The sequence below is a fragment of the Falco naumanni genome, chromosome 2 (assembly GCF_017639655.2).
Source record: "Falco naumanni isolate bFalNau1 chromosome 2, bFalNau1.pat, whole genome shotgun sequence".
In the NCBI taxonomy this organism is placed as follows: Eukaryota; Metazoa; Chordata; class Aves; order Falconiformes; family Falconidae; genus Falco; species Falco naumanni.
This window is the reverse complement of record NC_054055.1, coordinates 85,321,272-85,337,668: the sequence shown is the minus strand read 5'-3', so window position 1 is coordinate 85,337,668 and position 16,397 is coordinate 85,321,272. Positions and strand designations below refer to the sequence as shown.

At 35.5% G+C, this 16,397-nt stretch overlaps 1 protein-coding gene across 1 annotated transcript in view; it reads right to left on the bottom strand.

Annotated features, from left to right (window-relative positions):
- Positions 1-1,316: 1,316 nt before the first annotated feature.
- The window catches only part of CFAP47 (cilia and flagella associated protein 47), a 343,220-nt gene continuing 328,139 nt past the window's right edge, over positions 1,317-16,397 (bottom strand). The window contains exons 63-64 of the mRNA XM_040584179.1: positions 13,540-13,708; positions 1,317-3,727 (exon numbers count right to left, since the gene is read on the bottom strand). Of these exons, the coding sequence (XP_040440113.1) occupies positions 3,506-3,727; positions 13,540-13,708 (391 nt within the window). The 3' untranslated portion in view covers positions 1,317-3,505. The remainder of the gene's footprint in view (positions 3,728-13,539; positions 13,709-16,397) is intronic.

Sequence of the window (16,397 nt, the reverse complement as noted above, 5' to 3'; positions counted from 1 at the left end):
TGGAAGTTTGATTGCTTTTGCATTGTTTTGAAGTTAATGCTCTGACTGTACGGTCCTGCAGTTCCCTTGGGCAGATTGTCCCCACTACCGGACATGCCACTTAAAAGCAAGAGCTCAACCATTGCAAAAGCTGCACAGCATTTTAGTAATAAATTTAAATGTAGTTCCCATTCTCAAAGTAACCAATTCTACATTACACAATAATGTCGCTTCATAAGGCTTTAATCCTTTTCTCTAACTGCTCTGAAAGTGAATCATTATACAGAGACATAAGGAGACAAGGGAGAAAGCAATATAAATGAATAGGTAGGTGGTGACCAGTTAGCTAACTAGTATTTGTGGTAAGTCAGTAACAAGCAGATGCACAGCTGACTCATAAGTGTCATATAAGACTATGATTAAGACATTTGTCTTAAAAACTTTCATTTTGTGATTTTGATATTTTTATATGTCAAAATATATAAGTGGGGTCAGTACAAGTAATTTCAGATGTCTAATCAAAATCAGCAATTAGAAAAGAAGCGCTAGTATTTACAGTTATAATCAATAACCCCCTGTTTCCCTGAGATTCTGCTGTACCAGCACAGATTAATGTGAAGGGAGATGCTCCTTTCTTCATCCTTCCAGAATAAAGGACCCTGAAGGGTGTTCTAGTGTGGAGAAACAAACTTTTTTTTTTTTCCCCCCTCTTTCAGTTTCTGCTAGTAGTTGCTCTGGTGTGGCATGAGGGCATAGGCATTGCGAAAGCTACTTCAAAAGCCATAACCTCGAGGTTGTGTTCATTCTCTCCCATTTATTTGTAAGAAGATGACGGTATTAAATAGTAATTTTGAATGATTTCTAAACTAAGCCACTTAGACTGCTTTTTTTTAGACCTGAGGCCTAACTGCAACAATTGTTTTTAGACCTGTCTCCAATAGTTAAACCCCTTTACAAATTACATTTTTAAGGTTTGGGGTAATGGCAAGCAGCTTGCCCAGCTGTTCGGAAGCTCAGACTTAATGGTGGGTTTGAAAGCTTGCAAGTGAATTCTTCAAGTTTAAATAATAAAAGCAGCATTTTATAATCTTTTGTCATGTCAGTTCTTTCCTGCCATGAGTTGAAACTCCAAGATTTTCAATATGGTTCAGTAATTCTAGTAAAAAGGAGGAAGCAAGTAATGAATAAAACTGATCATTCTGGAAATCTTCCAGTGGTGCTGCATAGAAACTAGTTTTTAAGAGATGTACTTAGATTTAGCACTTGTGTTATAAAGAATACAGTCACATCACTGACAGAAGTGCAAAGCATCAAGCCAGGAAGTAAAAAGGAATTTATTTTTAATAGACGGTTTACATAGTGTAATCCATAAATGCATGCAGATAATATGTAAAACATTGTGGATGTTACAACCACACAAATAAAATGGTCTTTCTTTAAATCACCTTTGCAAGTATAATCTTAATACCAGGAGAAACATTTTTAGTTCTGTTTAAAGTCCACAAGAAATATAAAAAAATGCAATATATTTTTAATAGTAGGTACAAATTCAGCTGATGATGGCATATCTTGCATAACTCATGAGTGATTTTGTACACAATGGAAAAAAAACCTGTAATCTGGTGTAGAAAGAATAGATTGTTTCCTTCTTAAGAGAGAAAATATAATTAAATGACATCTTTGAAAACACCCATCAGATATCTTATAGTATTTGCATATGGATTTTTTTAAATGTTGGAATGTATGACAGAATTTGAAAAGCTACATATAGCAGAAAGTGCAGGCAAGCAAATTGTGAAATTATATTTCTGGGGTGACCATCATTTAATTTTTAAGTGATTCACCTATATGCCACCTGCTAATCCATCTTTGGTAGAATTACAAAGCTTTAAGCATCTTGCAAACAAGTGTAATTTCAAATAGGAAAACAAAACTTTAAAGAAGTGAAAGAAGGAAAACAAATCTTTTACAAAGAAAAGTTGTCTTTGAAATGTTTTCTAAACATCAATAATCTGTTGAGAAAGCATTGCATATTTCTGATCCATAAATTCTGATTTCTTACAGAGAAACATTTGCTTCATTTATATATGCAGATAGAGCCTTCCTACAAAATCTAGTTATATCTGTGGTCCCAGCAGTATTTAAGGTGAATGTTGCAAAAGCTTCTTAAAGTCTTTTAGATGTATACTAGATATCATTATTGACAATATCTTTCCTGTGTTGCATCCTGAATTTGTACGGCAGATTTTATTCTTGCGTCTGATTGCCTGGTTTCTGACCAAAATGGGGCACAGTACATTTAGAAGGAGATATTAAACAGTGCCATTGCTGCTTTACATGTTCCCAACATTTTCTGTAATAGCTTCTCTAAAATGGGTGGCATAAACAAAATCCTCAAGCACATTGCGGTGAAATGGTTTTATTGGTGCTCATTTACACTGACCTACATAGGTTGTTCTCAGGCTCCCCATTCCTGAGCAATGATGCTCATTCTGTATTTGTGCCAAGAAAGCACTTAATCTGTGGCAAGCCATTTTTTTGTTAAAGTACATTCTGCCATCAAAATAAAGGCACAAACACAATTTATATTCTACTAGTAAGATCAGGAAAAACAGTCCCAATGAAGAAAGAAGGCACGAGTTACCCATCCAGTGATCTTACAAAGCATGTCTGCATAGATCTAATTTTCCACAATACATCAAGAATGATCTTGATTCCTCAGCGCCCATTTAAAGTCACCTATGGATGGGAAGAATGGAAATCAAAACACAGTATGAATGACACCTCTGGTTTGTTTATTTTAGGTGAAAAAAGTAAACTCTGGCTCCATTGCTCACTGTCTCTTCATAACCTTCTGTATTTCAATACTCTGAAGGACTCTGAAACTTACTCAAAACAAAAGTACTGCGAAAGGACATTATATTTTCATTCTATCATTATGTAAGATTTTGAAGTGTTATAGGATGAATAAATCCTTATTTTAGAGCAGAGATGTCATAATGAAATTTGCCGAAGCTAGAGAATCTGAAAGGCATTCAAGCTCTGGACATATGACAGGTAAGCATGTTTTACCTTAGCAAGATACTGCAGAATTTGTGTAAGCAGTTTATTGTGGAAGAGGTGAGGATTGGTTTTGCTTGATTGATTTGCATGGGTGCAATATGTTGAACATCACACAGAATGTTTATTAAATTTTCCTATTAAAATCTTACTAAACTAATATCCATTAGAAAGCGAAGCATTAGTCTGAATACCCCAGTTTTCAAGACATATTTTTCCACTCAAAGTTTTGTTCTCATTAGAACTTGCTGTCATCTGTATGATATACATAAACTGTTAGGTAAGCATCCCAAATCCCTCATAGAAAAATAAGAATATGACTAGAGCTGAGGCACTCTGAATCTTCCATATAAAACATATAATCAATGCATATTGTATTTGCTTAAAAACAACAACAACCATATCCTCTTTTTATCTGCAGAATTTATTTGACAGATATGTCTTCCCTCAGCAAAGAAATAACTGATCATAAATTTATCTTTTTTGTCTTCAGGACCAAAGGTGCCCCCTTGATTGGTGAGGATACTCCAGTGGTGATAAGTTTCAGATTTTCACGTATAAAATTACGTTGTCGAACTGTGGCTGACCTTATGTAACTGCTAGTAGAAACAACTTTTGCTGGGCTTGTAGGTGGTATGGTCTGTGGAGGCAGTCCATTGATTTCATATGTCCACTGCATTGATTGTGTCTGAAAATAATGAACAGAGACATAGAAAAAGACGTCAGTGATCAAACACCTTGAAAATTTGACAGTGATTTACTATGTTGCACTGATTTAAAAAGATATTTTTTATATCCTTTTCCATATAAGGTACTGGAATAACACAGAATGAGAACTGCACTCCTAGAACACAGAGAACTGAAAACACATTTAACTTTATTCAGGACCAGGCATAACAAAGGTGAAAAATTTAACTTCCTGGCTGATCTAAATTTCCTTTTTTATTCAGTAAACCCCATACCTTTGTATGTTGTTCGAAGATAATTATTCCACAGTAAAACATAAATGTCTCATGTTTATTTTGTAGGTTTTAATTGCTGCTTTGCTATTCGTAATAATGGTATTATCAAATGGTAGAATTTTTGCATTAAAATAATGGAAAAAAAATAAAAGAAAAGGAGTCTGAGTATGCACAAGAGAGTTGCACTTTCATGTTGAAATCTCTAGTTTGAAGAATATTTGTGTGAATTGAAAATGACACTATTTGTTTGCTTTCTGTTTATAACTGGTCTCTAGGAATGGAGCATATGTTCCTGTGTCATGTCTTGTAACGCTTGAATACTTGATTCTTACAGAGTATGTGATTCTTACTCTTACCACATATCCCATCTATCAATAATTAAGGACTACTATATCTGTGTGTATGAAGGCTATACTGCTGTCTATCTGCCACACTTCACTTGTGTTCTGAAGCAGAATTTTGATTGCTAAAAACTTATGTGTGACTATTGCAGATCTTTCAGTCATTTTTCTTTCAAAATGTATCACTTTAATTCTTGAAAGCAGGTCTTTATTCCAAGTCCAGCATTTTCCTGTCATAACATCTAGGAAAAGGTCTATTCAAGGTTTTCAGTTTTCTGTTCTCCTTTTCTTTAAAAAAAAAAAACCACCCAACACAACCCAAAAATAAACCACAGAAATATTACAAACCCCAAAGATATTACAGACTCTCAAATTATGTGTCATAATGTCGAGCTTTGTACTATTCAAAAGAAAGACAAAACAATGCATGCCCACTTCAGGCATGCACCGTCATCTATTCCTTTGCACTCAGTGACCGGAAATCCTGGGGTTTATGTCTGGGGCTTTTTTTTCCTTCCAATGCAAAACTTGTAGCGAAGACTGAGTTAAAAATATGACATGATAAAGGTCTATTAAAATAGATTGTATTAAATTGTATGAAAATATTTTAATATAATTTAAGGGACTTTTTTTTATACAGAACACAGAACATAGCGCATGTACAGAGTGCCTATGTACGTAGCAGTGGAGTTACATTAAGTAAGTGATATTTCCAGATTCCCAAGATCTGCCTTTCTGCATTTGGCACAGCACTGTAATCCATGCAACGCAAGCCATGCTGCTTGTGGTTCTAGAACAGGTATATTGGTGCTAGGCTTTTACGTCACACTGTGTTGAACTACACAGACGTGGCTTGCAGATCACCTTTCACTCCTGCTTCAAGTCACAAAGATTTATCATTACAATGGTTGTGGTTTATGTAATTCATCACCCATTTCAAACTAATCTAATCCTTAGAGCGATCATTTGTAGATATAACCATTACACCTAACATCAATGTCATTTCTCATTCAAGAAAACAAAAGGTCAGAAAGGCTGCATCTACTCTCAAATAGATCTGGAAATCCATGTAAAAGTCAACCTCAAAGCTCATGAGTTTTTTCCCTCAAGCATTTAGTTAACAGTCTAGCTTCCAACATGGCTGGCTTGTGGCCCATTTGCTCATTCCCATTTAAGAGCTCTCCTGCTTTGCTGCTGGGCATGTCAGTACATCAAGCAGATTTGGCCTAAAGAGAGACGCAACAACATCCATACAAATTGTGACAAATTTTCACATAGCATAAACCACTATCAACCATCTCCAAAGCAGAGCATGTATAGCTGTCTAGTTATTTATTGCAGTTTCTCAATTAATTATGGTCTAGATAAAGCACTACAAAAGCCATAGAGAAGAGCAATAAACCTTTTCCATCTCAAACTCTCACAGTCATCCCATAATTATAACAACATATAGAAGAGAATAAAAAGGATGTTAAAGTGGCACTTTGACTTCATGAAGTTAAATATCAATTTTATATTTGCCACTGAAAAATTCTGAATCAGCGATGTTTACCTTTATCTGTCATATGCTCCTTCCTGTTGTTCTAATTGTTTCCCTGTCATTGCAAAAATATATTTAAGGGACATGATTGGAAGCCATTTTGCATTCATGTTACAGCAAGTTTCAGGCCATTAAACTGTAAACCCTTTGGCACAGGCTTTGCTCTCTGCTAGGTACTTATACAGCATTTACACTATTTCACATTTAGGCTGCATACACTTACAACTCTTAAATGTCATTGCCATATGAATTTCTAATTGTGGTACTTCTTGTTAGACAACTGGCTTTAACCAGTATTTTGGTAACTGAATAGGTATTGTACTTCTCTGTGCTAAGGTTGAAAAAGTAGGTGACTTTTTTTTTGCTGTGTATTTTTGAAGAAACATTTTTTAAAACATCTACTTTAAAAATGGCAGTACTGATTTTACAGTGTCTTCTGACTGAAGTGCCTTATTCAAATAAGATTAGGAAGCATGAGATCTTAATAGATATTTCATCATGCATGCATAATTTTTTAAACTTTCATTACTATTCTGCTAAAATCAAAATCTAATTTAAATTGAATATTATTTCTGTGTAAAACAGGAAGATTAACTCATCTTTATTCTCAACCTTATTTAATACTGTGAAATGATCTAGTAACTCTACTGACTGTAAAGATAAAACCCAGCAAAAGCAGGTGTGATATGCACCAACATCAGTATCTCATGTCCAAAGATAAAGTTGTCATTTGAGAAAACTAAATCACTCTCTAAGTTAGTTAATTGTTTTATTAACTTCAGTACAAGATGAAATGCTTTATCCTTTTTTATAACACCAGATGAGCAATTTAGTTTAAAGAAAAATTAACCTCAGGGCCATATTCACTGTGTGCAAGTCTCACCGATCACTTTGGGGTCACAGAAAATACCCGATAGGTGGTTCATCCAACAATTTAAAATGAGTATCAAGTTACTTAAAATAATCTCTGTTCATTAAAGCCACACACATTGTAACTTGACAGTTTATAGTGTTAGTAATTGTTTGAAGTGGGACTTAAACAAGAGCGCTGGGCTACGTCGCCTCTCAACTTCATTTATCACCAGCATCAAACAGTTTATACGGCCTCCTGGGCAGTAATAACCTTTTGCTAATTTCCTGTTTGCTATACAAGTATCCTAGATTGTACATTCTGTGAGAAAAAAAGTTTGTGGCTTCACTTGGTGGAAAAAGCTGCCTGATCTGTTGCTGCTGTAGCTGCATCAGGCATCATTCTGTGGCAGTAGAGATCGCTCTATCCCTCATGGAAACTCTTTAGGTTCAATGAGGAAAACGTTGTGGGCATTGTTACATGAACCTTTTAGACAGGATCCATTAAGCTATCAAAAAAATAAAAAAGCTAAAAAAAAAATTAAAAAAGTGAAAGAGCAATAACAACAACAAAACCCAAACCCACCCCAATTTATCAACTTGAACTACATTTGTCCATCTATTTTAAATCATGTACTATCATCCAAGACTTGGAGACAGTCATTGTGAAAAAAAAAAAAAAAAAGTGCATTTATGTACTGGATTACTGAAAGAAAGACTTGTTTTAGTTCTGCATTTCCTGCTACAGGGGAAACAAGTGTTACAGGAATGGAAAAGAGTTACTGTAACTGCAAACATTTACTTGGGCTAGTGCTTTTTTTAGCACTAGAACCACCAAATTCAGTAATTCTTCAAAATTACTAATTTTTCTTGAAACAGCCTGGATTTCAGTAATTTTCAGAAAACCTTAGACACCCACAACTGTCTATTTTACTAGAATATTTAATTTCAAATGGTAAAATACCAGGTTTTCAAATGCTACTGAAGCCATAAGTATTTTCTTCAGGAGACTGTACAGTTTAACTGCAACAACCATTCTAACCAATACGAAACCTGCAGCAAGAGCAAGCGTACCAAGGTCAGAATCCATGCAAGTGCTTCAGAGCTGCTGCTTTGGGTTTCCAGGTCACACATTTCAGCAAAGGAAAAGATGGATTAAGTTTCAGATTTTTTTAGAATGGTGGTAAATAAAGAGATAGACTTAGAAAGGTCATCTATATAGCACCATATAATTATGGTAGAATATGTCATTTACAAGCTGTATTTACTTGCCTAAGTGGTTCAAAAATTCCCAAATCAGAGGAACTCTTCTTCTTATGCTTAAGGTAGTGCAGTTTATTACATCAAATTTGGAACAATTCAATACTAGCACTAGTAGTAACAAAGTCCAAAGATGAAGGTATTGAATATACTACAATCTACTATAATAGAAACATAGAAGAGAATCTCTGTTAAGAAAATATATCTAATATAAACATAGGTATTTAAGAATCGTAGGCTACATGCAATGCATCTCTGGGCCTATTTCACACACTATTAAGAACACCAGACCACAGTCTGAATATTCTTGATAGTCTAAGGGAGGATTTATTGTTGAAATGAATTATTTGCTCTTATCAAAACCTAAACATTCCTGATGACTATAATCTAATTGAAGTGTGAAAAGAGTAGTAATTTGGCTCACCTGGTTGGAGTAATGGCCACCTGCAGAGCTAAATCTTTCTGAAGAACATTTTGAAGAATTCAGAAAAGAAATGCATGCTGCCACTTTTCATTGAATGTCATGTTATTCAAGTAAGTTATTTAACCGTCTTGATAGCTGACTAAGTAATGTTCATGAAGTAATTTATTCAGCAAATACTGGTAACAATCAACAAATATTTTTCGGGGGGTGGGAGGGGTGTTGGCTGTTCAGCCCATTCTTACAGATGGTTCATGATTCATAGGATTAATTTGCAGAACACAGATACGTGTACTCACTGTAGACTAGAAGCACTACTGAGTTACATGCTAATTAATTGCCAGAGAAATCTATGTTAGGAGGGCATTAAATGTTAGGAGCTAGTATCAGAAACTTTAAGATAAATGGTATTCCAATTACCTTCCAAACAGTGTTAAATTAGGAAAGTCCAAATAAAATTTGTAAGACCTCCATGTAAGTTAAAACACAGGAAATTACAGATAGTGCATCCAAAAGTCCCTGAGCCTTGATTTATTCTGCAGTGGTAACAAGCAAAAAATGACCAATTATGATCAATGTATACAGAATGAAATCAAACCAAACCTTTATGTGAACTGTGGAAGGAAAAAGCAAAGGCAAGAAAACTCATGGATCAAGGTAAAGTCAGCTTAATAAGTGAAGGAAAGAAGAAAAAAACAACACAAAAAACCAACCAAACAAACAAAACCCAAAACAACAACAACCCCACACACACACCAAAAACAACAAAAAAAAAAGCCAAACAAGTGATGCAAAGGCAGTCACTCACCACCTCCCACAAGCAGACCAATACCCAGCCAGGCTCTGAGCAATTTCTAATGAAGAAGATGGCTAACCATCATTTTCTTAGTTTAGAGAAACATTTCCAGGTAGAATTAAAGGTGGCTTAATTGACTTTTGCAGTTCAAATATTAGTTGTTTCACAGCATTGCTTTAGATATAACACAATCAATATCAACCACTCCTTCAGGACTAGCAATGTCTGAATACCCTCACACAGTAACGGTTCCCATATTGTTATCATCTTTTGACATGAGAATTATAGTCTCAATAAGCAAAGTAACCTTTCCTCATGCTTGTGAATCAAAAGTTTTGAGTATCAATTCTGCACTCAAAATATGGTGTTGATAATTATAGAATGTGCTAGATTCACTGTCTATAATGAATTTTCTGGATCCCTATTTTTAATCATAAAACTCAGGTCAACATCAACCAGTGGTGACGAACACAGGTGATGTCTTATTTAATGTGAAACTATTTCAATTATCCTATTAACTTTGTTACATTTTCTTTTATTCTGTTTTTTGAGATTCTGTTTAAGAGACAACATTTAGAATAATATTAACCTATGCTAATTAACAAATCTATCAGGAACAATGCAGAATGTATTTTAACCAAGCTGTGGAATATGTAACAGTACCATTTGCTGTTAAGATATGCAAGTTTGCATAGACAAGCTTAGAGACGCCACACCTGGGTACTGTGGCTTGCACACTGCATCATTTATTTCCTGAACAGCATGACAAATGGTTTTGATATGCTGTCTTCCATAGGCTAAGTTAGTGATTATTCAGTAATAAAGGTGCACCAGCCTGACTTCTGGAGGGCTTGATAATGTTACCTGCAATCTGGTTCACTCTGACATCTATTTTATCATTTAAGACTTGTTTTGTGTGCCTTCTGCTTTAGAATATCTCCGAAGTCTCACCCATGAATTACAAAGCAATTGCTTGGGTCTCTAGCTGAATTCAGTACAGTGCAAGCAAATTATCTGTAAGGCAGCTTGAGCACACCCTTTTCCAAGGATTCACCAGCCTCCTGGCTGCTCTGCCTTGTGCCTGGCAGCAATTGCTGCCCCAGGAAGCCTTTGCAGAGCATCCCCCTGCCCCAGCTACATCTTGCTGTCCCTAAGCTCTGTCAGTTTTCTGTTTGGCTTTACCAGCACATCAAAGCCTAGCCCTGTGATGTCAGTGCAGCTGAGGAAGTCCTTTTTTTCATCACAGCATGTCACAGATTATCTAAGAAGCATGCTTTCTTCACTAATCTATCATTAGTAAAAATATATACTTTTTTTCAATTAGACCAGCGCTGTTTCTGATGGCTATTATAAATGTGGACGTTTGATTATGGAATAATACCTATTTAAAAATGCTCTTCAGGCACCATGTCACTGTTTCTTACTTGTAGCTCGACTAGATTATGATGTTCTCTTTCACAGCTACAGAAAAAAGCATGATTGTTTTCTTTACTGGCTTTTTATTGTATTTCATTCTTTGATCTACAGAAATTTTTGAAGTAATTTTCTATGTCACTTTTGCCAAATTAAGATTCCTAACAGCTATTCAAATAATTGTCTAACTTCGATTGTTTTGATATGTAGTTGACTGAGAACAGAAGTTTTAATGATGGTTAAAGAACATTTAATTGCTTCAGCAAAGTAATTAAGGTTTTCTGCCATTAATAAAATCTGCTGTAAGTATTCATTAGTATTAAGTCTTAAAGAATCTACAAAATATTCCATGAAGTGCCTGATCTGCGTGCAGAAAATATAAATTAGGCTACATTATTTAAAGTATATATGTACATTCAGTTAATAAAATGTACACACTAAATTCTGGTAAAGACAAACTGTAATTTCTTAATGCTAATTAGCTCCTGAGGACTGGGTTCTCAGCAGGGCAACTAAACAAAAAAAATTGCATGGACAATATTTGGGTTTAATGCTTACAACAAACGAGAAAAAGAAAACTGTAGGATCTTTCTCCATAATCTTAACCTCCCATTTTACTTTACAGCACAATTGTAATGACCCACATAAAACAAAGAACTTACGCTGTCATCTCTGCTACTTTACAGCGTAATTATCACTGTTCATTGAAGCACATAAAAATGGCACATAAAAATATCCTGCTACTTACTATTCAAAGCATTTAATAATAAAAATACATTAGTGTTAAGCCTATGACTTTACCCTCAGAAATGCAAAGGAAATTTTACAGCAAGAGAGCTGTAGTCCTTTACTGCAGCAACAGCAGAACAGAGGCAACGCTTGTAAAAGAAACTTCCTCACTGTTTCTAAAAATAGCCCAAAGCCTCAGCCAGTATATTGGCTTGAAACGATACATGCAAGATAGGTTCTTCAGTGTCAGGTGCAACATTAATTGCATTTCACCACCTCTGTTATTATTCCCCAAATAAGAGTGATTTAATACTGGTTTTGTCATCTAACTAAATCTGTCACCCTCAGTCACTAATGGGAATTATTTCAAGTAATAGGAAAGGCAGAAGTAAGTATCTGGTATACTCAACATGTCATCAAGTCTTATTTCAGGTCAATGTTGAGAACACAGCAGCAGAATTACACAGTCGCAGATTAGAACTACAGGGATGAAAGCTTGGGTGGCGAGCAAAGGGGGAAGTCTGGCGCACACAAGAGGGCTATCAACAAGAGCAAAGAGAACACAAGCCTCATCAAAACATTGCTGAAACAGCTTAATACTTCAGGTAAAGTAAGAATGTTAGAGATAATTCTAACATACTGTGATGGTGTAATATTGGTCCAAATTGCACTTAGGAGCATTAAGTCTTCACTGTATTTTTTATCATACAGGTATAGATAAGACAAGATATTATCTGATATATATATGTAATATGTATGAGAGACTTCCTACATCCACACATGGTACCAAAGGTGGAGATGTACAGAGCAGTCTGCCTAGCTCATAACCAGAGACCATGGTGTAGTAGACGTAAGTTAAAAATCCAATTACTCAAAGCCCATCTGTACTGATAAATTCCTAAAATGAAATTTTGGATTACTGACTGTTTTCTTAGAAAGCTAATAATAGTCTTCCAACATCATGTTTATCCCATTTCAGACAAACATTATATTAAAGCTTTTTGTTAGTGATGGAAGTTAAGCCAAAGACAAACATGGCTAGTACATTTACATGTGTCATGCCCAAAAAACCAGCAGTTCAGTTCCAGAACTCTGCAAATGTGTCATATAGCATTATGTAAATATAAAAGAACACAGAAAAAAATTGTCTTTTTTAATTATTATTTTTCAATGGAAGAGCGACAAGCATCACTGCTGTTTATGTACAAAGACTAATTGAATCAAATGTCTAATACAGTAAAAGAAAACAAGTAGCAGCAATTAAAGTGCCTTCTTTTTCCAGTATCTGAATAAAGTGCCTTCTGCTTTTTCCAAGGTTTGAATTTCTTATCCACTATTGTGCAAGTTGTCACTCAGAGAGATAAAACACTATAGTAATTTGCTGTGCCCCTTTTTTCAACTTTGTTTTGACCATGTTATTTTTTAAATCAATAGTTGTTTCACTTCTAATATAGTAGCCTGAAAACATTGCAGCAGTGAATAGATTTAAAGTGCAAACAATGTTATGTGGCGAGTTTGCAATGTTTGCTGCTACTGTATGTTTTTAAGAAACAGTTTTCTTTTAAAGAATTGACTTAAAAATTAATTCCTGAAGCAATAAAAAGGAATAAATTTCCTTTACTACCGAAGGAATAAATTTCTTCAAGTGTTTCCTGACCTTCAGATTTACAGAAGGTACTTGGCTACAAATTCTTTTTGTTTCTTTTGAAGCTTGCTTTAAAAAAGTTATTCCTGGCTTTGCATTCTGAAACTGTCTTCTACAGTTTAGTATCTAGCTTCTAGTGCCTTTGGTCCTAGGAGGTATAATACAAGTAAAATCACTAACCTGGACCTCACATATTCAATCACTTATATGTTCTCCATCAGTTCTTAACATGATTATTTGGATTCTCTGTGAAATGTCATTCTGTCATGTTGTCTGTGGAGCTGGGACAAACATATCAAGATAAGTACCTGTCTCTGGTGTTCATGGTGAAGGGATAACAGAGAAATTAAAGAAAAATACGGTTTTTTTCAGCTTGTCATGAGTTACTTTTCAAAATCTAGTTTTATTCTTATCCATCCAGAAGAGCAGTGAGATAATCACAGTGCATGCACTTGTGTGTTTCAATGCTGCTTTTTTATATAGGATTTCTTTTTTCCTTCCACTCCTGAAGGTATATTCGTGCATTGCATTCGGGAGGGCTTACCTGAATTACAAGTGTTGCTGTATGCTTCTTGCCATACATCCTTGGCTTGAAACCCACCATTATATGGGTTCCCACACTGCCTGCTGGAAGGAGTTCTCCAGCTTGTGGCAGCACGAGGAACGCAGGATCACTGCCTGCCAGAAAGTGCGCAGTGAATGGCTCTGGGTACCTACGGAAAAGCACAGGAGACTATTATGCCTTTTACAATATCTTAATATAATTCATCTATGGTCTAACATTTAGGCCACCATGTGGCATGACTCAGGGAACTTGGCAGCCCATGGAATGCATGTAGAATAATAGCATTCTTACTTACAGAATAAATAGTCTATAGTAATTACTTACATTTATTTATAAATATTTATAATATTTATACACAGGGACCTGCATACTGGTCTTCCATTTCAGACATACCTACATGCTATTATAAATATTGTAATAACTACAGAATAATGATAGCATTTGCCACTAGAAAGGACTCATCTGACCTGTAAAGATATAATAATAGTGATAGAAATAATTCCATGTCAGAGTGAAAATCCACTTTTCTTATTAAAAGCCCCTCACTTTTCCAATCTCTAATCAAATAAAACTGACAAGCCACCCATTTTATTAGATTTTATGACTAGAACTGAATTTGCAATCTGGTGGAGCATTAATAGACTGGGAGGGAGTTCTGAAAGCATTGAAATGAACATATGGAAAATAATTTGCTATCACTGTTTTCCACATTTTTCATATCCCATAAATTAAACGCTTTAAGATGTTGCAATAATAATTAGGTTTCTCTATCAATATTATCATATATCTCTTATTGCAAAGAATTTCTGTCACAGGTGCTGCAGGTCTTCTCTAATTACTAGTTTCATGTCAGTACCATTGCACCCAAAGAAAATGCCTTATTCCTGGTAAAGACAGTGGCTGAGGACTACAGAACATTCTTAAGCCAATCCCAAATCGAAGCTTGTCTATCACAGTTCCTCAGGAACTCTGCCACAAACTTTCTCAGCATGAAAAGAATACACATTTTTCTATTTTCCAGTCATTAAGACTTTACATCGAGTCATCAAGTCTTTACACGTGTTGCTGAGGACAACTCTATCACTACCTGGACAGAAAGAGAACAAAAGAAATTGCAACTAGAAATACAACAGCATAGTCAAAAAATAATCCATCACACCCTGCCACAGTACAGCAGGGCAAGTATCATGCATGCTTAGAGGGAACGCATTTTCAGTTGATAAAACGTGAAGAATGAAAAACTAACAGCATCTCAAAGAAAAGCTGTTCAAATCTGTTTATTCATGGACTGTCACACCAGAAATAACACTGCTTTTAAAAGAAAATACAAAGAAGTGGAATTTAATATTTTATGACAATTCATATCTCTATGGAAATGTCCCACATTTCCTGGGCAAGTGCTACACCGTGGGTGGCACACTGGGTCTATGTCACCTTGTTTAAAAATAGCTCTCCTTTGGAATATGTTCTCACAGAAGTTTTTCCTAAATTCAATATACTCTTAAGAAATAAAGGTCATACTGTGAGTTTGTAGAAACAAATAGTGCAAGTGCAGAAAATGGAAACCAAAAAGCTTCTGCCTCCTGGAAAAAAAATAAATTCACTAATATTTAGCAGTGCCTTCGGACTTAGGTGCATTAGCAGATTTAGCCCAGCTTTCCCTTTCGGTGACTGCAAGGTGAGCAAAACTACTGAATGTCGGAGACTACATTTCAAGTGTGACATCAAACTTACGCTGAGGTTCTCTTTTCATGGTGCCTAAACTTGTGCAGCTGAGTTTATAGACCTGGGCCATAAGCACTAATCCTGCTACGGCCTGATTGCCCATCTATGTGCCATCTAAGCTTTGACTTTTCACATCTCTATTTCCCACAAGGACTGCTCAGCTGTGAATGCCTAGAGCATACTTACTACACACAAAGGGCAGGCATGGGATGAAATAGAAGTGATGCCTCTTAGACTGAGTAGCAGAGTACAGCACCCATCGAAAACATCTGAGATGAATATTCAAACCCTGGGTCTGGAAATAGTGACCTGAACACAGGTCTTCATTTCCAGCATCATTCTCTATAGACTAGATTTAGGAACATTTTAAGACTTTCTGTATCTCCTGTGTCCAGTCTCTTTTCTGGGAAGTATTTAGGGATGACATCTCCTAATAAGCACTTTCTGTCTTCATAAGACATACAAGACCATGACTTAGACTACAGATGCAATGACAAAATACTAGGGGAGACGGGACAGGCTGCATGCACAGAAGACATAAGAAAATAAGGACTTTATACCTGCAGATATTGCATCTTAGCAGGGTGTGATGCAACAGTAGTTTTTTTCAGACCATAAATGATTCCACAAAACAGCTAGTCAGAAAACTGGAGAAAAAGCTATAGTTTTAGTCCCGACAAGGGGGCCAGACACTTTAAAATGAAACTGTCACAAAAGTGATCTATAATTGTGCACATAAGATATTTTCCAAATCAGAGAAAAAAAAATTTATTGCAGCAACCTTGTCAGATCTTAATTTTCATAAAGAAAAATGCAGGAAAACTAATTTAAAACACTTTAAAGAAAAACTACATATTACTTGACAGCATTGGCCCAAGGTACTAGAGGCAGCTATAATTTCTTTCTGTGTTGAGTAAAATACATATACACACACACACATACATACTCACATGAACACATATAGTCACAACTAAAACCTCCCCCTCCCTTCCCCATTCCCTCCCCTCCCCAAAGCCTGGTAGTTTTAAAGAAAAAGTCAAGCCAATTACTGAATGCAAACTGTTCCTCAAAGTAGAAGCTATGTCCAAATAAGAAAAACAGAAATTCTGGCA